The sequence below is a fragment of the Streptopelia decaocto genome (genome assembly GCF_964273445.1).
Source record: "Streptopelia decaocto genome assembly, chromosome: 7".
Classification (NCBI taxonomy): domain Eukaryota; kingdom Metazoa; phylum Chordata; class Aves; order Columbiformes; family Columbidae; genus Streptopelia; species Streptopelia decaocto.
The window spans coordinates 40,981,151-41,004,106 of record NC_138661.1 but is presented as its reverse complement, the minus strand read 5'-3'; the positions used below and the strand labels follow the sequence as shown (position 1 = coordinate 41,004,106).

General features: G+C 41.7%; 1 protein-coding gene and 1 long non-coding RNA gene across 3 annotated transcripts; one reads left to right on the top strand and one right to left on the bottom strand.

Annotated features, from left to right (window-relative positions):
• The first annotated feature begins 886 nt into the window (after nucleotides 1-886).
• On the top strand, nucleotides 887-7,732 carry LOC309442050. Of its 2 annotated transcripts, none has more exons than XR_014184533.1 (4): nucleotides 887-1,023; nucleotides 4,378-4,413; nucleotides 4,999-5,229; nucleotides 6,241-7,732. It is a non-coding gene; the product is annotated as an uncharacterized lncRNA (long non-coding RNA). The 2 variants fall into 2 exon arrangements; XR_014184534.1 differs by having other exon boundaries at nucleotides 6,218-7,732.
• A 1,617-nt stretch (nucleotides 7,733-9,349) lies between these two features.
• OIP5 (Opa interacting protein 5) lies at nucleotides 9,350-22,916 on the bottom strand. Its single transcript, XM_082057478.1, is given in 6 exon segments — nucleotides 9,350-18,850; nucleotides 18,852-18,917; nucleotides 20,232-20,313; nucleotides 20,891-21,013; nucleotides 22,066-22,132; nucleotides 22,396-22,916. Coding segments are annotated over 6 exon segments (807 nt in total). The 5' UTR covers nucleotides 22,790-22,916; the 3' UTR covers nucleotides 9,350-18,775.
• Between the last annotated feature and the right edge of the window lie 40 nt (nucleotides 22,917-22,956).

Sequence of the window (22,956 nt, the reverse complement as noted above, 5' to 3'; positions counted from 1 at the left end):
GCAGTCTGTGACGAATCACGGTCAAAGGGGGGTGTTTCTCGGGAGTTTTCTGAATGGGTAGGTGCTCCTCCTCACACTGCTCAATACTCTCACCCGTCAGCTTGAAGCGTAAATTACTGCTTTTGGCACAAAAGCCGACAGAGTGAAGGAAGGCAGGCGTTCGCGCAACCGGATCGCTCGGTAACCGCGGCTGGTGTACCGGCCCAGCGGGGCTTTCACACCCGCAGCGCGGGCCGGGGCGGGGCGGGCGCTGCTGCGCTGAAATGGAGGACGGCGCAGCGGCAGCGCCGCCCCGAGCGGTCACTGACGGTCACACCCCGGGGCTCTTCAGAGGAAACCCCGGCCGAGCGGGCCGTGCTTGTGGGTACGAGTGCACGGGGAGCCCTGAGGCCCCCGTGACGGCCACACGGAGCTGGCCCCGTTCCCCACGGCCGGCTCGGGCCGGGCTGCGGCCAGCCGCCAGCCCCACGGCAGCTACTGGCTGGGATGCCGGAACGGGTCCCGCGCTGGCCCCTCTGCCCTCTTTCCTGGCGAGTGGATCGCCAGGGCCGCCGGGCCGGGGCACCTCACCCCGCGGGCGGGCGGGCGCCCGCTCTCCGGTAGTGCGGGAGAGCCGTTCCCGCCACCAGCCCCTCGCCGTTTGCGAACGGCTCCTTTAAATGCCTGTGGAGGTCACCGAAGGATTCGCCCCAGGCCGGCCCAGCTCGCGCGGCTTGAGCCAATCCTTCTCCAGGCGTGTGCCTCCCCGGGGCCAATCAGAAAGAAAAGCCTTGGAGGCGGGAGGCCAGCGTTCGTGATGGACGGCGCTATGACCAATCACCGCTAAAACTGGACGCCTGATGCATAGAAGTGGCACCCAATAGGGTTACGGACGAGTGGGCGGGCCCGGCGTCGCCGGGCGCTGCGAGCGCCCCGCCGGGTGGCCAAGGTAAGGAGGGGAAGATGGCGGAGTGAGAGGAAGAGGCGGAGAGACCGGGGCCGGCCTCGGCCCGGCCTCGGCCCGGCGGCCTTGGCCGCGCTCAGGTGAGTGCAGCAGGGAACAACGGCCTCCGGCGCGGCACCGCACCCAGCCCGGTGCCTGGTGTCTCGCACCCTGATTGGGCTGGGCCCGGGCTCCCGCGCACCCGCCTCCCGCTCCTGCTCCGTGATTGGGCTGGGCCCGGGCACGTTCGCGCCCGCCGCTTTCTGAGGCGCGCGCCGCCCGCCACCGCGTCCCGGGGCTGGGTCGGGCCGGGGCGGCGAGCGCCACCGGGCGACCCCCGCCCGCCTCACCCGGCTGTGCGGCCTCCACGCGGGGGTGGCCCCGAGCGTGGCCGGGGGTGGCCGCGTGGTGGTGGCCGCCTGTCCCGAGGACACCTGACGGGGCGCGGGCGGGGTGGTGGGAACGGGCCGGTTCGACCCACCCGCCGCCCTGAAAAGTCCGGGTAACTTGGAAGCGGGGGGCGAGGGCGGGCGGCAGCAGATGGCGGGGAGGGAGCCTGCGCCCCCCACAGCGGTACCCCGCAGCCCGGTCGGGAACAGCTGCTGCCGACTGCGGCCGCGGCGAGGAGCAACCGAAATGTGTTATCCCAAATTAGGCTTTCCATCTCCGGCTACGAAGATAGCACCGGTTATAGTTACTGCTCTGTTGTCGTTGTTATTCATGGCATCTGTGTGTTGGAAGGATTTTGCTGATCTGGTAATCGGAGTAGTTACATCCTTCTCTGATCTCTTTATGTCATACCGACGCAGGAGTGCGCGAAGGGGATGGCTCCCAAGTCACTGGACAAAACCAGAACATACGACTAGTCTACAGTGCAAAATAAGTTTCATGGAGAATAGGGAGATTATATTGATAGTGGAATTGATTGTAGCCTTATGAATTAGTGTGATTATTCGTAGTAAGGTGAAAAGGACTTTAGACACGATGAAACTTAGTAAAATCACTGTTTCTTTTTTCTGTATTACTAACATGCAGGTCAGATATGCCCTAAATTTTTCAACTTTGAAGGTATTGTGTACTATAGAATGCTGCTTGTTTAAGTTAAAAAAAATGTGGAGGGGTGCTTCTTACTGAAAGCAAAAGGATTACTGGCGCTGGCATAAGATTCCTAACATTCTGTATTTTATAACAATTCTTTAAATCTCAAGTTTGTCATAGAATTTTAAGTGACTATGTTTTCAATGTTCATGTCAGGTAAAAATAAAAAATTGAAGTGGTTTAATGAGAAGCATAGCTTTAGATCTTGTGGAGACGTGGCATGTTGTCTTACACGATCAGATATTGAAGTAGTTGTTTGTAACTAGTGAAATAACTCAAAAGAAATATGATAAATGTGTTTGTAGCAACTTGTTCTGAAAGCAGTAGCTGTTTATGAGAAAAATTTCCCAGGGAACATTTTACCAATTTCATGTGCTCTGTTATTCATGTACTAACAGTAATAACAGCTTATGAGCAACATAACATTAAGGCACAGTATGCTGCTACCGATGAATATTCCTATTTATACACCTCTATGTATGAATTGTTAAAATATGCCAGAGGATTTGCCTTTGGCATATTACACATAACCATAACTCTGTTTTATATTAATAAACTAATAATAAGCAATCAACTTTCTTTCACGTGAAATTATACACTGTTTTAGCAGTAAGGAAATTCATCTGGATTAATATTTATTCTTAATTGCTTTGAATGCGCAAGAGCAGTGAAAAGTAGTATATTAAAAAAAAAAACAGCTTTCTGTTGCCCTGGTATATGCCAGATCAGCTCTATGCACTGCTTTACAATCTTGCCCACAGTGCTGTGAGTCTGCAGTATGACGATTTGCACAAACTGTGCATCTTACACTGGTGACCTGTCATTCAGGGGTGTCAAAAACCGTGGGCTAATGAAGGCTAAAAATTCTGATTGAGTGTGAAGAGTCGAGTACTTCTTGAACACCTCCCACCTTCATTCTTCAAAACTAGAAAAGGAACAGTGTTTGAAACGAGTCCTAACATTCTGGAGGTTATATGAATACAAAATGCAAGGGCCTGCACAGACTTTGGAGGATTAAAAAAAAAAACAAAAAACAGATAATTTCTCTAAAATAGGATGCAGGGGAAAGGATGTTTCTTTACCTAAACAGCATTTAAGTAACACATGACTAGGGTGTGCATATCATGGAACAGAAAGCTCAGCTGGAAAATAGTCTTCCCTATTTTCTCTGCTGCTGTAGGAAGTACTGTTACAGCATTGTACCAGCAATGTAGTAAATATCTGTTGGAGGCCTTTAGTTTATTTTTAATTTTTAAGATAAGCGAAAGAAACCCCAGCTTTTCAAAGGTTGGCATTGGGAATTTTTTCCATTGTGATAAGTGGAGAGTTCCTGATAACTGTTCCTTATCAAATGAATTGTTTTGCGAATCGTTTGCTGTTTGTTCCTCAATCTCTGAAAGTCACATAGTGCTTGGCAGGTTCTTGAGGGAGGACTCGACTGAGAAGGGTCAGAATTGACAACATGAGAATGGAATAACTACCCTGAAGTAGAGGGCTGGGGATCACCTGTGGACTGCAGTTTTTTGGAAGGTGTGGGTCCCTGGAGCTTGCAGAAATGTGGTGTGATGTGGGAGGGTGGAAGCTCGTCATGTGTTGGTGAGGATACTGGGAGTTTTTAATAATGTAAGTTCTGTGTGATGAGATAGTTCTGCTTAGAGCAATCCATTATTCTTGGGTGTCAGCTCCGTGTCCTTGAGAACAGGCATTACGCTTCATTGCTACAGTGGTTTGTTGTTAGCATGAAAGAGTTTCTTGCCTTACTGGAGGCTGAAATTGTGTCCACCCCAGTTCCTGTGAGACTGAAACCTGTGTCTGTTTATGATAGCTTACCATAACAAGGTCATTAATCTTCAAAACATGCACAATTAAAAAGTAGTTTGGGCAGTGGTATACTTAATGTTCCAGGTATAGTCAGTCAAGCATGAGCTGTAGGCTCTTCTCAGTAAAGTAGAAAAAAAAATCCAGGGAAAAAGGGAATTCAGTACTGTGTAAACTACATTCTCTGAAATGAGAACACACATGATTTTACTCCAGACTTGTTTGTGAACAAAAGCTTTCCAGGCATGTTTTGTGTATGTACTTCTCCTCCCCAGCCTGTTCTTAGTTGAAGTTTGCCTGTCCTGGGTCTTCCATCCTTGGGCCCAATTCACTTGACCATCCTGTCCCTAAACTAAAGGAAGGGGTGGCTATGATCATTTGAAAAGTGACATCAGTGTGTCATGCAGAATGTTTAAAGATGTTAACTAGTTCCTAGAGGGTACAGCTCAGCTTTTGTGTCCTGGACAGATAATCATGTATGATCTGAATAGCTTCCTAGATGCAAATTTAATTTCATGTGTTCATCTCTTTCTCTCTAGGCTCGCTGAGAGAATGTGGATTGATTTAAAAAAATGGTGAGTGAAGCCATGAGGTTATTTAGGTACTAAATATCAGCTACTAAACTTGTCAGTTTTGTTGGTTGATTAAGGTGTTGTGGGTTGGTGGGTTATTTTGGTTGTGTTGGTGTGGTGTTTTGGTTGTTTTTTGTTTTTGTGTGAGGTGTTTTTTTTTTTTTTTTTTTTTTTTTGTCCCTGTCTAAATAAATCAGTTTTGTAGGATACTTTCAGAGGACTGGAATGTTGCCACAGTGTCAGCTTTCAGCTTGGGCTATGCTGGAAAAAAACTTTGATTTAACTATATATTCTAGTAAGAATAAATGCTTTTAAAGTTGTAAAATTCCTGTCTCATTATGTCATTTTGCTCTGCTAAGAGACACTAATTGTGTAATTATGTTAACTTGGAGTAGTTATCTTAAAAGTTGTATTTGTTAAACAGTAGGATTGGAAGAAAGATAACCAAATGTCAGTTATCAAATGGAAAAAAGTACATTCAATTTTTTTTTTCCAGTGAATGAAATAAAAATAATCTGGTAGTTAAGATGTGTAAGAGGATTGTATATTTTGTTCTAAGCTCTGCTACAAATCTTTGTTTTGTTGCAGCTCTCCAGGTCTCTTTTTCCCCATCTTCATAACAAGAATAAGACTTTCCCAACAGTATGAACACGGATGGCCAAGCTCATGATCAGCTGAAATATTTGAGTGCCTCAGAGAGAAAGTGACGGTGATGTGTGCTGTATTTCAGTTTTCACGATCTACTTGCTACTTCTAGCATAGGAATTGAAAACTGTCACCACAAGATTATTTCTGAACTTGATCAACTGAAGTGTTAAGGTAATTAGAATAAGATGAGAAATACAGAGAAAATAGAAGGGGCTAGAAAATATGATGTGCCCTCATGTTCTTGTAGGTAAGAAAATGAAACCAAAGGAAAAAATAGTCTTTCACATCTCTCATTGTAGTACAGGAGGATGTTAACAAATGCTTCTGGTGCTAGCTATGCAGGAGTGCACCCACATTACCTTCAGGTGCAGGCTGGCATCAAACTTAAAGCACAAAATTTCTGTCTTAGCAGCTCTTGTGAATAGGTGATACCAGGGGAGTGTCACTAATGAAAGGCCAGGAGATCAGTGACAAGATGACAGTTGTTGAAGTATGTCTGCACTGTGGATAAGTGGGGAGAGAGGAGTAAAAGTAAGTACCTAGTCTGTGTGATCTCACAACTGTCAGAGGTGCTTTTTTTCCTCTACAGTGGTGACAGTTTCGTAGTTAATTAGGTGATGGTTTATGGTGTCTCTTTGAATTGTGACCTGCTGTAGCAGGATATACTCTGAGTGCAATGTGCATTCTAGTGCTACCTCAGCATTGTCATGCTATATGTTTGAGCCCTATAGCTATTATAATTAACACTGGTATATTTATGGATACATTACTTCTGAGTAAGTGTTTAGTTCAGCATTTCTGTAGTATTTCCTTAGCCAGTTTATGGACATTAAAAGATAGAAAATCTTATAGAGCAGGGGATTATTGCAGTTTGTGAAGCCAGCTAATTTTATCAGGCAGTAGAGTCAGGCTTTTGAAGTAATGAACCTGTGGGCATGTTAATGTCAAATGTATTTTTATTCTGTTTTCTAAACTACCTCTCTTGGTGTTTTTTTTTTGTTTGTTGGTTTGGTTTGTTTCTTTGTTTGTGTTGAGGGTTTTTTTGCGGGGGGGCGGGTGTTTTTGGTTTTTTTGTGTGGTGGTGGTATTTTGTTGGGGATTTTTGTTGTTTGCTTGTTTTAATTTGGGGATTCCATATTCTCTCCTGACATTCGAAAAGGTGATTCTGTTGCTTGCTCATAGGCTGTGAGAGGTGGATGTTTCTCTTCTAGCAAGCAGAACCCTGTCCTTCACTTCCATGGAGCTGAACGAACAAAGATCTCTCCACTTCCTGTTTCAACCATCTCACCCAACATTTGATTCCCCAGATGACTTCTCCCACAGAAGTACACCACCATTTTATCAAAACTCAAAAGCAGAGTAACAGAAATCACCATTTGTTTCCCTGAAGAAACATCTTCTGTGCCAGCTCTTCATCCAGCTTTCGGCATTCTGTTCTAAGATGAGAAATACTTGGTAATCAGATTCAAGTGGAAGCTGGTGTTCTGCACTGACATCTCCTCCTTCATTTTAGGAAGGTTAAGTACTTCACTGTGTCATATTGGAATTCCTAGCAGATGAAGAGTCTGCATGCATTGCTATGACAAACTGTCTTGAAAATTGGCAGCAGGAAAACCAGAACATATTTTCTGCTCTGACATGAGGAAGAAACTTACCGAACAACTGGGGACATCCCATACAGGTATTTTCTAGTCCAGGACCCAGGCTTGACTTTGTAGATAGATGTCTTGTTGTCAACTCACGTAAAGCAGCTAATGCACAGGAACAAATGCAGAATCACCTTGCGCATAAGTGCATCATCTCAGTCTGCGATCAAAATGTATATTTGCATGTGTAACCCTAGGTAAGTGCTGGATATGAAGAGCTTTCACCAGAAGGATAAGTTACTCTGCACCATTTCAATTTTAGCAAAGAAATAGGAAGCTTTAAAGGCCTCTGGGTTGACAGGATGATGATGATGATGATTAGGTTTATGTTAAATCACTCCCTCCCTCTGGCTTTCTGTGAATTCTTAGCAGCAAAAGGAACAAAAACATTCTATGGTAGAAGAAATGGGGCAGAACTTCTTTCTTTATTAAAGATACTAACTTCTGGTGGGATGGAAGAGACCAGAGGTGTGAAGTTGTAGTTTATCCACTCAGCTTCCTTGGCACAGTTTCAGCTTTTCATACCACTGACAGAATCAGTTTTTTGATTCTTCTGTGACTGAGAACTGAGATGACCTGTATGTTTCCATCATCTACGTAGAAATAGGCCCAAGAGAGAATGGACTGTTACCCACACAAAAGTAGTTGAGAGTGAGCAGAAAATACTTAGGACAGGCCTTTTACTGGTTCCTCATATTCCTTCCCAAACTGAGGCACAATCTGTTGTTCTTATGTTTACACAAGATTCTTTGTCTCCATCATTTGTGATTGTATAGGATGTTTTCTGTCATTCTGATATGGGAGAATATATTGTTTACATGCTCCCTGCTATGGTGTTGTACATGGCAAGTAAGATTTCTTGGCAAAAAAGTCACCCAGAACTGGGAATTGTATTCAGTTCCACTTCAAATCTGGAACTCTTCTTACTGCACCTTATTCCAAGCTTGTGATTTAGAAAATGTGACTTGCTAGCTTAAAATTGTATTTTCAAATCTGGATCAAATAAAGGTATATAGGTTCTCTTAATAGGTTTTGGAAGATAATAGCATGGTTTGGGGGGTGTTTTAGATTTTATGGTTTGTTCTGTTTTTCCTTTTAGAAAACTCCTGGAGAGAGCCAGACAGCCTGAAAATGGCTGAAAAAGGCAGCAATTGAAATCCTTCTCAAATTTTAACGATAGATTGCAAAGGCAACATTCTGATATTTAAAATGTGGTAACATTTTATGGGACCAAGTTCCGTAGCAGAGTAAGGACAAGTGTTGATGTTGATCCCCATCTTCAGAGTAGCTCTGTGTTTATTTAGACTTGCATTGTAACAGTAAGATTTAATGACAACTTTACCCGTTTTTGGTTTCTGTGAAGATCAGACATGTAAGTTAAAAGACACTGTGTATCAAAATAATGCCAACTGTAATGAGCAGAGAGGTGCACTAAAATTCTGTGTAACATTGTGATGAGCTGTGCTGCTTTTATTAGTTTAGTTAAGAGTTACATTGATCTTGATGAGGCAACCACCAGCTTGGTCTGACTTCTGAAATGAACATAGGATTTCTTTGCTGAATACGGTCTGAATTTTCTGGAATTTGAGACAGGCGCAAAAGCACATTTCCTTGTAGGGCCTCCTTATGTTGAAACTGATGGGATTTAATGTAGATGTCTGTAGAAGCAGGATCCATCTCTAAGTGATGGAAAAGACTGTCAATATCCTAGGATTGTAAGTGGTTGGGAGGTTATCTGGCATAAGCAACATCTGATTTTTTAAATCTTGGAATTTCCTTTTCTTCTTCTGCTTGTAGTTGTCCTGATGTTAGAGCTAGCAGATGTTTGTTGCATAGCTTGATGACAAAATACTTGCGGGACAAAAAGGTATTTTTGTTTCTGTGGACATGTATAAAACCTAAGAATTGGGCTAACTAGAGAGTAGACGCTTTAACCTCTTCGAGGTTACAGGAGTAACTCAACATTTTGAAACCCTGCATTGTAACAAAAAAATGAGAACTGCTGATTTTTCTTGACTCCTATCCATGACATTAGTTTTTTCAAGTTTAATTTCAGAATGTAATATTTTTAGCAGGGCTAAGAATCTGTGTCTTTCACAGAAGTAATACTCCAATAGTGTGTGCCCAGAAGACCCCCACTGCTGTACCTTTCTGGCCAGCACCTTCTGCTGTGTTAGGAAATGCTGCCTCAGCCTCATTACTTTTTCTTGCTCTACTTCTTCTCTGTTGGTTGGAAATCTTCCTGTGTGAAAGATTACAAAAACAAGGGGCATGTGCAATAGATCATATATATATACACATATATATATTTTAATACTTGTGGACAAAATGATGTTACAAGTTGTTTGAAAACAACAAAATCACCAATGTCTTCCATTTTGAGATGTGTATAGTTCCATAAGCATTAGTGCTTTGTAGCAAACTGTAGTGCCATGTTAGGATCAGTGCATGAGCCTAGTAGTATTTTTGCAATTTCAGAGTGACAAATTTATTAATAAACAGTGATTATAATGTAATTAAGAATAGAAAGGATACAATAGAAATGTCGCAAACATGGTCTCAACATGCAGTATCCTCCCTTTGACAATGGCAACGCTATCTTTAGAAATGAAATGCATTCACTTAATGGGCTTCATAGAACCATAGTTGACTTTTTGTTTTTAGTCTGTCTGTCCAGCTACAGTAGTAAGCTAGTGTATGTAAGCATCCAGAATTCTCATCTCCATCAGTGGGATTCTTTTCTCTTTAGTCTTTGTTGAAGATGTTTTCTTCCATGTGCAGCATTTTTGATTTTATTATTATCCATCCTGTGATATACTCAGAAAAGTATGAATATGCTAAGGAGTTTGTATGCATTTTGTACACGGCTCTGCTACCTTAAAATCATTTACAAAATCTGTTAATTAAGTAATTCTTTTTTTTGTTCAGATCAGACTATGTAATTGTTATAACTAGTTAAACATTATCCCCATTATATAATAAGTTAATGGTTGCAAACTGTTATCCGCCAATTATGCGTAGAAGACTTTTATCCATTATTGCAGGAACGGGGAAAAACTTTTTTTGCTGAAGTCCTATTGAATCTTTTAAAACGATTGGTGGATCCTGCATTTACATACATCTTAATGTTAATAATAAGGAAAGAATATAGTAAGGTCAAGGGCTGTTGAAAAACAATATTGCAGACTGTAGCTGAAAAACAACATAGCAGACTGTATCTGTGCAGCAGGCTGTCTTGAGCCTGTGGATCAGAGATTCCCCACTCCTGTATTATTGAGAATTCAATATCCTGTATTTTAGGGAATTGCCAGTATTGCTTTCCAGCTCTAAGCTCAATTGGAATAATTTCTTTTTCTCCCTCTGCTTTTTTAGAAAGAGAGTTTAGACCAGGGGAAGTCCAAATGATTTAGCACTCAGTGGGCAGCTTGGACTGATCAAATAAGAGACTGGTATGGTTCTTCAGACGTGCAATGCTCTGTGGATGTCATCCTCTGATTTCCTAGGAAAAAGTCTTTTATTTGGTGCCAGTGTTGCTCTTCACATATTTCTCTCTTTTGCAAGAAAAAAAATATTTTTCAACTTAAGAGAGGATACTGCATCTTTCTTTTCCTGAGACCTGCCTGTAAATGGCCATTAGGGGGAGGGAGGGAATGGGCAGCTTGATTTTGATACGATACATCTCTAAAGTAATTAATCAAGAAGCATGTACTTTGGTGCAAAACCAGTAATCTGTGCAGAGTTAATGTGTGTAACGGAAACGAACAAACAATCCTCTGCATTGAATACTTTTCCAAAAAATTGGACGGGGGGCCATTTACAGCAGAGCTCTAGGGGACCTGTGCTGAGATTTCTGTTCAGTTCTAAATGGAAGTAGCTGTACCATTGAATAACGTAGTTTAGTGCTTGGGAGAATCAATTGAAAAATACCTCTGAAACTGGAATGCAAAATAGCACAGTATGTAGGGGGAAGAATCCCTGATGCAAACAAAGCCATAAGATGATTTAATAAGAAAATAGAACTTTAGTAGCAATAACTGTTTTGCATGTGATAGTAAATAACTTGCATTAGCAAGACTGTACAGTAGAGTAAGTGGGTAATAACCAAATAAGTTTGTGGCGCTCTGTGCTGCAGGGAGTTGTGTGTAGAGTCTCTTCCTGAGAAGATGGGTGAATTCCTCTGATGTTCTTCTCCTTGGAGGGAATTTGGCACTTGAATAATTAGTTAATGAACCTGATATATAAAAACCCCCACTTAGCTTTGTCAGATGTCTGACGCACTGTCAATGAGTGCTGGGGGAAGGGCAGACAGTTCTTTTTGAAAGGATAGCTGAAGTTTCTGTATTTTTTTTTTTTTCCTTTTTTGTAGTCTAGCACTTACTCTGTTTCTCTGAGAAGAAACTAAACCCTTCCAAATACGGGACTGTGAAGAGAACCTGATTCTGAAGTTAGAAGCTTTTATTGTGGGAAGTAATTTTGTTTTCTTTGTTTGAAAAGACCAGTCTGAAATGGTCTAAAAATAAAAAAATTAAGCACACTTGACGCTCAAAACATTTGTGCATCCCAAGCACAGCTGTACAATTCTAGAAATTTTACTTTACAGCAAAAAATAACTTCAGCCTTGCTCAACACTGTTTCAGACTGTAATTGATTTCTGTTGATGCCTGAAGTTTTGCAGAGGCAAGTACTGTGAAGCCTCTGGTAACACAAAGGGTTATTGATCTACAGCTGTAGCCTCTGCACCCAGAAAAGTATTTGCTATCAAAGGGTTACATAAAAGAGCTGCAGGAGTTCTAAAATGTCCATAGTTGACAATAGTTCCAGTGCAGAAATGTAGTCAATAGAGACAATATGGCCCAACAGAAAATACTGTATTCTGAACAGAATTATTACATCAGAGGTTTAGATCTGGCTGGCTGGATTTCTTCTAGAAAGCTGAAGTAATTTGGACTGTAAGCTACAGCTGAAGGGAGGCTTCTAATGTTCCGAAATTACGGAGGTGAAGCCCTTTGGCTCTTCATAAGTTGATAATGGGACTGTGAGGGCTGTGAGAATTTTATAACATAAAGTAACCAAGATAAGCATGAGGATGTCTGAATTAAATGTGCGCTGATTTGTAGTATGTGTGTGAAAAGCTGGAAGGTTGTAATCAGCTTAAATTCCAGCTTTTGAATTATTGATAGAATTGGAAGCTGGCCATAGGGGACCTTAATTTGATTGTTATCTGATTACATCAGAGAAATTATAAATTTATTCTAGTCTGTGGTCAGCAAGTACATTTACACAATAATGAAATAATAGTAATGAAAACACGGTCATGTTCGTACTTCAGAAGTATGAACTTTGTGGCTGAATAGAATTCTTCAAGGGTTTACTTATTCAGGGGAGGGAGGGTGGTAAATGAAGACTGATGTAGCCAGGCGAGCTATCTGCATATTCTTCCCGGTTCAGACTTTTTATAATTATCTGTATTCTGTACCAGACTAGAAATTACTATTCACAGCAACAGAAGGAATACCTTTGCCTTTCAGCTCTTGTACTGTGGCATGACTTTTGCTTCAAACCCCTTGATTTCACTGCTTCTGAAACAAAGTGGAAGTGTGAGATGCTACTACATTTCAGTGTGGGATATCAAAGGTGTAGTGCCCCGTACTGACATGCCGTTCTTTAGCAGGACTAGACCTGGATAATACAAGTACATGGGGTTTCCACACCCTGTTGTGCTGCTGCAGAAGGTCTAGCCGGTACTTATCTTGGGAATTGCACCTTCAGGAACTGCACCGTCTGCAACTGAGGATAATTGTCAAATTTAGGACAAAAAGAAAGTCTTTCAAGCACTGACACTTTACACAAGGATTACATTGTCAAGAGTTGGCAGTGTGGTTTTTGGGCAGAGAGGGAAGAGAAGAAAAATTTTTGATGGATAACCAATCTTAGAAATAACTGCTTCCTGCATCCCTAGGAAACTGCCTGGTCTTCCTCCAAAACTAATAATCCTGCTTGCTGTTGAGGTACAGAGCTGCATAATGGTAGTTCCAGTTGGATTCCATTGGGTTTCTTTTGCAGAATGATCCAGCATTTTGCCCCCTGTAGCACTTTGGCTGGCACACAAAAGCCAGCAGCTGAACCAGGTTGTCTCATTTAACGGAGTAGAACTCCAGCCATGGATTCTCATGTCTGTTCCCTTTCAGTCTGTTCTATACTTCCTTCCAAGTTCTAGATAGTGTTGGTGTTCATGATGTAGCAGAGCGTATTTCTGGCTCTGAGCCTATGTACCAGGTTATAATATAGACAGATTCCCTAAGGTTTTAAAACATTTAAGGTTAAAGATAAAAGGTGACTTACTGTTAAAACTCACTGTTTAGTGTGTCCTATGTAAATCCTGGCTGCTTTTCCGCTTCCCCTCCAGATGAGTGTGTTTGCAGGTCAAATAAAAAGCAGCTAGTTTGTAATGCCTCAGGCATGGAGGAACTGAAGGAAAGTGGCACAGACCCACAAACCAAATCTTAGAGCTAGTATTCTAGTTATGCATGATTCAAAATGTCTAGTGTAACATAGTTATTACCAGTAAATTGAGATATGCATTTATACATAATGAAGCAATAGGAATTAATATACCAATAGCTTGAACTTCCTGCTTTGATTCTCAAATTTTTTTTTCTTTCTTTTTTTTTTTTCTTTTTTTTAGAGAATGTGCTGCCTCTGTAGAGAAAGAGGCAGAATGTATAGATAAGGACAGAAGCATGGCACCAAAACTGTAAATTAGGAACCAGGATCAGCAGAACTCGCCTTTATAACCTCTTGTCTGGTTCATCTTAGTGCCCTGAGCATGTAAAAAGCAGGGCATGAACTAAGCATGTTTAGGGGCGAGATGGGGTTTCTCACCTGCTGCAGCTGTAGCAAGGAAAAGGGTGCAGAGTTTCTTACTTAGAAGGTGCAGGGGAGAGCAACTAGTTGGGGGAAAAAAAAAAAAAAGAAAACAAACAAACACAAAACACACAAAACTCACGTAATGGAAACCACAGACTCGAATTGACTGTGGTATTTGCCAGACAGCAGGTAATAAGCTTGTGTGTGGTGAGAAAAATTATTTGGAGAAGACTGAATTTAATAAGCACAGTACATATATTTCAGGTGTTGAATAGCTTTTTAAGACAGTATTTTCAGGTAACTCTCTAGCCACATAGGCAGCTGTACTGAAGCATACTGGTACTAGCCAGCAATAATGGCACCTGCAGGAATGAACCTGAAAATACTGGTAATCTTGTATATTTTTTAAGTTCTTTAAAGAGATTTTTAAAAACAGAAAATGAGATTTGATCGCTGAAGGTCTTTTATCTTCTGCAACACAGGTTGCAATAGTTTTTTCTTTATTTCACTTATTACATAAAAGGGAATTTGGGTGCCATCTTTCTGTAAACTTTTAGTGTGTTCTCTGTAATATTTCCCAAGTCTTTTAGTGGATAATGCAGTGAATTTTTGCTGGCAGTTTGAAAATAACAGAATATGTGGCAAAGCCTGCGTCACTAATACTTTCCAAGCTTAAACTTGTATTCAAAGATGTTGAATACTAGCTTGTTACTGCAGAATTCCATACTTCTACCTTAGCTTAACTTGTGCAGAACACTTCTCCGTGTACAGAGGCTCCATCCCCTTTCTTAAATAGAAAGAGGAATTGTCTTGGAGGAAGAAATTGTGTGTCAAGTTAACTCCTGTTCATACTTCATAGCAAACCATCCATAAAGCACCATAACTTGGGTTTAGAATGGGGGTTGCATTTTTGTCATGAATGTTCTTTCCAGACATACAAGAACTGCCAAATGAAGATAGGAATATTGTAAAAGAAGGTAACTATTTTATGGTATCAGAAGTTAGACTAAATGAAATCCTTTGAGCCAACTTCTTCAAGCAAGAAGGGAATTTGTAAAACAAGTTTAGCCAAACGGTTAACCATGGCCACCTAACTCTTAGTGGGTATTTTTTAGAACACTTCACATAGTTTTAAACCCTGTTAAATATATTTTCCTTCGTGTGATAATTAAGCAGTTGTGTCCTTTGTTAATGCTTCTTCCCTCCAGTGTAAAACCTGGGGAATAAGCTACTTCAGGATGTCAAAAAATAACAGCAAAGGAGAAGTATTAGTTACGGATTCTTTAAAATTACCTTAGTACTTGAAAACAGGCTAGAAAATACTTCTTGTACTGAACTTCTGATGGCGTGCTCACATGGATTAGTGGATGAAATTATTGGTGTTACTGGAACTATGTACTCCCATTGCACACGTTTTACATGGTAACAGTGAAAGAACGTCTCCCTGCAAATTCTGATGTTTTTTCCAAAAGGCAGCTTGCTTTGATATCTATGCATCTTTGAGGATTTCAAGATAAGATTTTATTCTTTTGACGCTGTAAAGAGGAACTGTTTAAAAATGAACTTGGAAACTCTGCACCTGTATACAAATTTTTTTAGCAATAAAGCAGCACAGGCTGAGAATGCACTAAAACTGGATGTGTCATTTGTTCAGAAGACAAATTAACCAACTTACTATACACTTTATTTCCAAGATGTGTTCGTACTTACTGTACCTCTGTCAAAACTTAACGATTTGAGCTAAGCTCACGTATGCTGGATATGTGCTTTGGGTCCAGCTGTTCCAGCGGACTTCAGGCACAAGAGTCTGTGACTTCTTGGAAGGCAACTAAGAAAAATTGTTACTCCGGTCATAATAAGGTCATCAACTTACCAGATAAATGCTTCTAGGGTTGTTTTATGTGGTAGCAGAAAGCTTCTGCTTCTTGTATTGATTGCCTGAAAGTAATAAGTCCTTCAGAAAACTGGTTCATATATGCGGACTGTTTATTGTTTTAGCCGCTACGTTTCTGAAAAACTTCCTTGGCCTGCAGGAGGCACAACTTTCCTTGCAGTTGCTGCTGCAGTTTTGGGAAACGCTGTAACGTGGCAGCATGACACCACCTCGCGAGGACTGTGCTGAAGGAGCCACGGCTCCCAGCCCTGCTGCGAGCTTTTCAAACTCTGTTATGGATTGCTAGCTTATGCTGGCTTACCGAAGATTCACTGTATGATTGTTACTTCAGTAACCTGTTCAGCCACCTTAATTTGTTTCATTTTCTAGTTGTTTTTGTCTTTAGATTCCAAAGAAGACAGCTGCTGCTTAGCTAACATAAGCAGACATGACCTTGAGACTTGCTTGCTAAGTGGCTGGTGTTCATTTAAATAGAGAATCCATCCTTGCCAAGCCAGCCTGGCCCTGGCTGCACTTAAAGCTAGAACACGTCTCTCAAGATGCCTATTTAGAGGAGATTGGGTTCTGCACTAGAATAAGAAAAACAAATAATCACTGATCAGTTACAGATTAAGAGGAATTGGAACCCAGCACAGGCTGTGGGATCAAAAGCTGAATCTTCAGGAATAAAATTTTATAAGCATCACTTAAATCAAAATGCACCCATAGGTTTAAGTTGATATCTCAGTAAATGTTCATCTCAAATAACTGAAAATAACAAATTTATGTTTTGTAAATTGAAGTGGCTTGCTTCTTAAAACAGAATCTGTCTGGAATGCTGTACTGCTGTGAGCGTCAGCCTGTACATCAGGCAATAATGCCAAGAAAAAACACGATTTGATGAATAGACATGAGGGACTCAACAGAGCAGCAGACCTCCCAGTTCTAAAGATTAGAGAAATGTAGTTAAAAATTTACCAGCTATTATTTAGTACACATTCATTTGGTTAAATTCATGCTACGTGATATGAGGAACCATTAATTTAATACTTATGAACCAGGACCTAAACAAGGTAAACTGATTTTTTTTCTTTGTGCAAACATAATCTAAGGAAAAGTGGGTTTATGACTCACATGATACTATCAGTGATCCACACAATATATATTTCTGAATTTCAGATTTTTTTTTAATTTAAAAAGTTTCTTCTTTACAACTGTAAAAATAATATAAAAACGTAACTGACAGCTTTCTTTCCCTTTTAGGGGTGGACATTTAGTTAAATGAAGCAAGACAATTTAACACTATTACACACATATAGATGTAAAGTCCACAGCAAGAAACAGCCTCAATGCAGAAACCAGAATGAAAAAGGAAAAGTGAGTAGTCCCATTATCATATTTCTTAAGACTGATGCAAAACCAAAAGGGCTGTAACTTAGAAAGTAGCACAAAGGTGAAGTTATGCAGTGGAAAACATTTACCTGAGATGGGAGGATGCCTGCACAAATTAAGCTTAGTGACAAAACCCCAGTTAAAGACTAACAGGTCCTTCAATGTAATGCAGAGTCACTGCACAACACAACCTTAAAAATACCTTTTTCTTAAGAATGAAGTAATCAAGTACAGCAGCTACAAACTTCACATGAATATACAGTGACAACTGTGAAGAACAACCTTCCAGCATTTTAGAGATGGTAACATTTATCGTTACAGGCAATGAAACAGATCTTAACGAGAGTGTAACATTTACTTCAGGTAATTACTTTCGATATCCTTAATTTAGCTGCACTGCATTTTCACACTTCGGCCTGTCAAATTTGTAAAACATGAACAATAAAAATAATTTAGACAGTATGTAGTATTAGAATTTAACAGAGAGCACCCCTCCTCTCCCTGCAGAATGGCTGTTGAGATTTTATGTTATTGCTTAATCAGAACAAACTGAGACAACCCAGAACTCTTAAAAAGCAGCACAGCAGAAACAAATAGTATAAATATCAGCTCCCCACCTAAAGGCTCTGAGGTGCCTTGCATTAAGTTTTGTCCCCTCTGCTCCTTGCCCATTATGAGAGTTACTTTACAAAGAAAACAATTAAGACTGTGAAATGGAGTACTGGCATTGGCAGCAACAGGGAACACAATCTGCCAACCATTTTCAGAAGGGAACGTGGCAAATAGCATCACTGGAATTCAGTTGATCAAGTAAATACAACCCTCTCTAGACTACTACAGGCTACTAAAAGTTATGGAAGGTTTAAAACATCAGCCTTTTAGGCAGCAAAAGACCCTTATCTTCCAGCTAACAAGAATCAGGGATATTCTGCCCCAATAACAAGGGGTAAGTAGTGCTATGCCATCAAATTACTTTCTAGATGTTTGGAAAGAAGCAGAACCCATTCAAAACAGCAACGCAAATGAATAGCCATTAGGTATTTTCTCTGGAACGACTGTCCAAGTGAGGGCAGCAGGCAGATCATCACAACTTCAGCAGAGCAGTGTTCCCATGATTGAGCAGAAGCAAAGGAGAAGACCATTGCTTGGTTCCACAGCATCAGCCCCAGAAGGAAAGGTTCAGATCTATTAAAGGCAGTTGCTCACAGCCTAAGGTTCCTGGGGCAGCAAGAGCTTGACTCAGTCCTGCGTAGCCATGGGGCTGCATTTCCAGAGGACCTGGCAGGCACATGGGTTGCCCTTGAATTTGAAATGCAAAACCTTTTGCTTCAGCCAGCATCATGCCATCCAGATTCATGCACTAAGCACACAGTGCAGCTTCTGTGACATGCTAGCTTGCTCCTTTTGCAGGCCACATACACAAGCAAATCTAAAAGAACTCATCAGGAGCCCATTTAGCAGTGCCTCACATACCAGCTAAAGAGCTCCTTGACCAACAGCTGGCTGCCATTAACACTGCATTTATATGAAAATATGAGAACCGTAGTTCTAAGAACATTCAGTTTATAATAGCTCCTCTTGAATATCATCATCTCAGTATGTTTTTTATAGTTTCAGAAACCCATTTTTAGTATTTCAAAGGCTGTTTTTTCCCCAGAAGTCATTAGAGGGAATCAAAGTCATAGCTACGCTGTCTCAGAAGGTGACACACTCCATGGGTGAGCTATTCATCTTTCCAAGCATAACTTCAGTATGTCAGGTTTCAGGTGTTCCCCTTAGGTCAAAGGGATGCACTTAAGTATCACTTCTTCCTATAAAGTGACAGATCAGCACTCAGACCTGTTCTGGTGCATTATTTCACCATAATGAACAAGCTCTGCACAGAAACAGAAACAACTCCAGCAGTTCTTGAAAATGGCACATTATTAGTTGACCCTGCTTATTGCATATCCTGGCAGGAGGCCAGCTGCATCTGATGCAGAGCTTTGCCTTTCTGCCACATCATTCTTCTATGCCAGTTCCTCCATCTGTTTCATCACCGATTCTATGCGAGTGTGGACTTCCACAAGCTTTTCTTTCAGCTGAAAAAGAAGAGAAATATTAGTATTAAAACTAGAGAAAAATGTCCTAACACTGGATCTTTGAACAATCTGCACTCTACTTTTCAGTGGCTAAAGAGCAGCTGACTTTCAAGATGGAATATTATACTGGGCTTTAATCTCTATACTGCATGTCTAGTATAGCCAAAACTGGCACCCAAATCAGAGGCCTGCACTACAAAGAGGAGCTAGATCAACGTGTGCCAGCAGAACCCCGTTCACACGTGTATGGAAACGCACTACTTAAGGAGCAAGAGTTGCTGGAGCCTTACTACGATCCATCCAATCTTTCCTAGTCAACTCATTACAAGTTTTTACACAGCCAGAGACCTTTTTTGACAATATATGAAAAGACTGTTTCATCATTAGCTAAGGAATACATGTGGACAGTCCCTCAGAAATGCCATTTCCAGAGTCTGTGGTTTAAGTTAACACATCAAAACCACGAATAAAATTCTGCTCACGTTACGTCTCAAAAAGCAAAAATCAGATTCCTGCGCTTCTTCTAACCAAGAAGCAAACTCTCCACAGTCACATCATTTGTGTTTGCAATGAACTACTACCATTTTTTTTACTTCAGAAAAATGCATCTCAACTTTAGAAGTCTTTCCTAGATAAGACTTTTGCATTTTAGCCTCACTTGACCTATAAAAACACTCTGATCTTATGATAAGACACTAGAAGATGACAAAACTTAAGAAGTGTCATGGGCCCATTTCCATGCTTGGAACAGAAACTCAAAAACAAATAAAAAGCAAGGAACAAGTAAGCACATACATACTCAATATACTGGCTATTTCCTACACACAGCAATTGTAATTTACTAAGTTAATGACTAACCAAGTTACGTAAAAGAATACCAAAAAAGGAAGGAAGTTCTACTGTTGTCTCTAAAACTACAAGTATATACTACCATGCTGTGGTGAGCTTACATAGCTGTAAATACAACTGTACTAGAATCCCTTTCAAATTTACAAATTGCTATTTTTTAAACTCTTCAACAGTGGCTTATCAATTGTAGGGACAAGTATTACTACCAATACTTAGGTGAAGTCTGTCTATAGGATATTTTTTCTTTTCAAGATGTAGCAATAAGAGAATAACTCAGTTTTGCCAGAAAATTAGCTAGAACTGGATATGTTTTGCACATAAGGGGTTCTAAAAAATATTTCGCATTTCTTACAAACTTAAGTCATTTACTGTATTCTAAGTCAGCATTTTCTCCATCCTATGCCTTTAAAAGAAGTATCAGCATTTTAAAAACATTTTCCATACAAATTAATGTAGAAACCTTACTTGCTGCAGTTGTTGCTTTAAGGTCACAACAGGAAAATTCACCTTAGAAGCTTCTATTATTGTTTGGTCTTTTAAGAAATAACTGGAAAACAAAAAGCGAAAGCAAAGAAAGGAAAAAAAAAAACCACACCAAAAAAAACAAACCAAACCAGTTAAACATACCATAATTGCATTCATTGTTTACAAGGTAATATATAAGATCATTTTAAAGCAGATACAAATTTGTTGCCAAAAGCAGCAAACACATTGTAAAAATACTAAAATCCTAACAATGGTTTTGCTTTGAAATCATAAGATCCTCTCATCACCAGCTATAAGTAATTATTTACAGTTTCTATAGTCAACTCCTCAGCCTATCATGGAACTACTTTGATATCTCACATTAGCTAAGTGAATCTGGGACTGAAGGAGATTTCAGTAGTGCAAACAACTACATTTAAACCTTGACATTATATGAGGACGCTCAAAAAGTAAAAGGCAAATCAAATGGAGTCATGCCAACATGAACAACTGAAACACAGCGGATACTGAAATCCCACACCAATGTGCTCAGACAAAAGTAAAGCTGCTTTTTTTAGCTGTAGATTAATTGTACACCGTGTTGTAATAAGTTGCAAATTCCTGTGAAATCACTGACCGTAAGAATACAGTATACTCACCAGTTGATGCTGCTCTTGAAGAAACAGAATAAGCCTCGGAGATACGCCAGGGCACTGGAGGCAGAATAAAGAATTAAGCCCACAATTGAGCCACATGACCGACAGGATAATGAAGTGTAAGCACTAAGAGAGAAAAGGAAAAACATTATTAAAAAGAGGGTTCTGAAACCACAGATAATGCATGCTTGTCAGAGGACATCAAGTAATTGTTCTATCAGAACAAGACATAATAATGCCTTCTCCTTAAAGAAGCAATACACACAGAGAAAACCTGAACATAAAAAGTTGAGCATGTTATGTAAGAGATAATATTTGTAATAAGTGAAGTTACAATTAGGGGAGAAAATGCACAACTTATTACCACAGAGTGCTTTAGGTTGTACTACTCAAATATGATTTAACTGGTAAAACAATGCCTGTGCCCACCCCTATGACAGGTCATAAATGCGACATTTCCTCCTGATAGAACAGCCTATTGCCTCAGAGACCTTTTCCCCTCAAAAAACAAAATAATAATAATAATAAATAAATAATAATAATAATAATAATAATAATACCACCCAGCAAGAAATGAAACAAAAACCCAGGAAAAAGCAACAAACAAAAAAACAACAACAAAGGTATTTTATTTTAAAAGTTCCCAGCCCTTCTAGATCATGGAGTAGACTTTAAACAAACTATTGGTTCTGTAAACCCTCAGGTGGTATTTACATCTGTAACACCAGACTAATCCCAGAGTTACTGAACCTGCTACTAGCTGTAGAGCAGAAGTTACTACTTTTCAGTATTAAAAACCAACAACAACAAACCACAAAACCCCCCCAAACGGAGATGCTTTAATTTAGGTAATACACCTTTTGGGTAAGGAGCAGAAGAAAGAGAACTGAAGGCCGGGCCGCCTTCTGTCTTTTACTGCATCACCCAAATGTTCATCTCCACCAACAAAGGCTGCGGCAGCAAAACTTTTTGACAAAAATGAAAGCTAAATACCTACAAAAGGCTTCTCCATGCGAAATGACGAAGCATGGGTACGAAAAGCGCTCTGGAGTTTACCGAGCCCCGAGGAAGCCCCAGCGCCCACCCCAGCGGAGCTCCCGGCTCTGCCCGCGCAGGTACCGCGGCGGCCGCCCCTGGCAGCCCCCATGCCGAAAGCGAAACCCTGCGGAGCTACGCACCAGCCCAGGAGCGGTCCCTCGAGGCCGACGAGGAGCGAATCCTCCCAGGCCACACCGTTGGTGACTTCTGAAGAGAACACGTGAGGCACTGAAAACAAGATCTACACCCGGACCAACCCCACCCGCGTCCCAACCCGCCGCCGCGTGGCCTCAGGGCACCCGACGCGAAGCCCGGCCCAGCCCCCGGGCCCGAGGAAGGTCGGCGGCTCGTCGGGGCGGGGGTGCAGCACAGCTCAGCCCCCGTCCTCCCCGCCGAGCCCAGCCCAGCCCAGCCCAGCGGCAGGCGGGCCCGGACCGCCCCTGCCCCAGGGCCGCCGGGAGGGCACTGACTGAAGCAGACGAGGAGGCCGAGCTGCCGCTCCTCCTGCGCGCACAGGTGCAGCGAGTCCCCCAGCACCGCCCAGCAGCTGCGGCAGTGGAACACGGCGCAGTCCTGCGGCAGCGGCCCCTGCTGCCGCGGTAGCGAGGCCGCGGCCAGCGGCGACGAAGGTGGCGATGAAAGCGGCGGCGGCAAGACCCGCGCGGCAACAGCAGAGGTCGACGGCTGCTCCAGAACGATGGTCCCGCCGATCTGCGGCTCCTGGACAAACTCCAGCAGCTTCCGCCGCACCGCCATCTTCTCCCGCTCCGCGTTCGAGCGCGGCGCCCGCCTTCCCGGCCTCACAGCTAGAGCGCGCTTCATAGATCTGAGTTTCCATTGGGCAACGGACGCGTCAATCTTCATCTCCCGAGACTATTGGGAAGTGGGCCGCACCGAGTCATTCCGTTGCCCAATCAGCAGGAGAAGGCAGAGCTGCCCTTATCGTGTTTGAAAAAAGAAAAATAGCACGCCTCGGCGGCCGCACCGCCATTGGTAGTTTCCGTGCCCCCAGACCCGACCCCTTTGCCTCG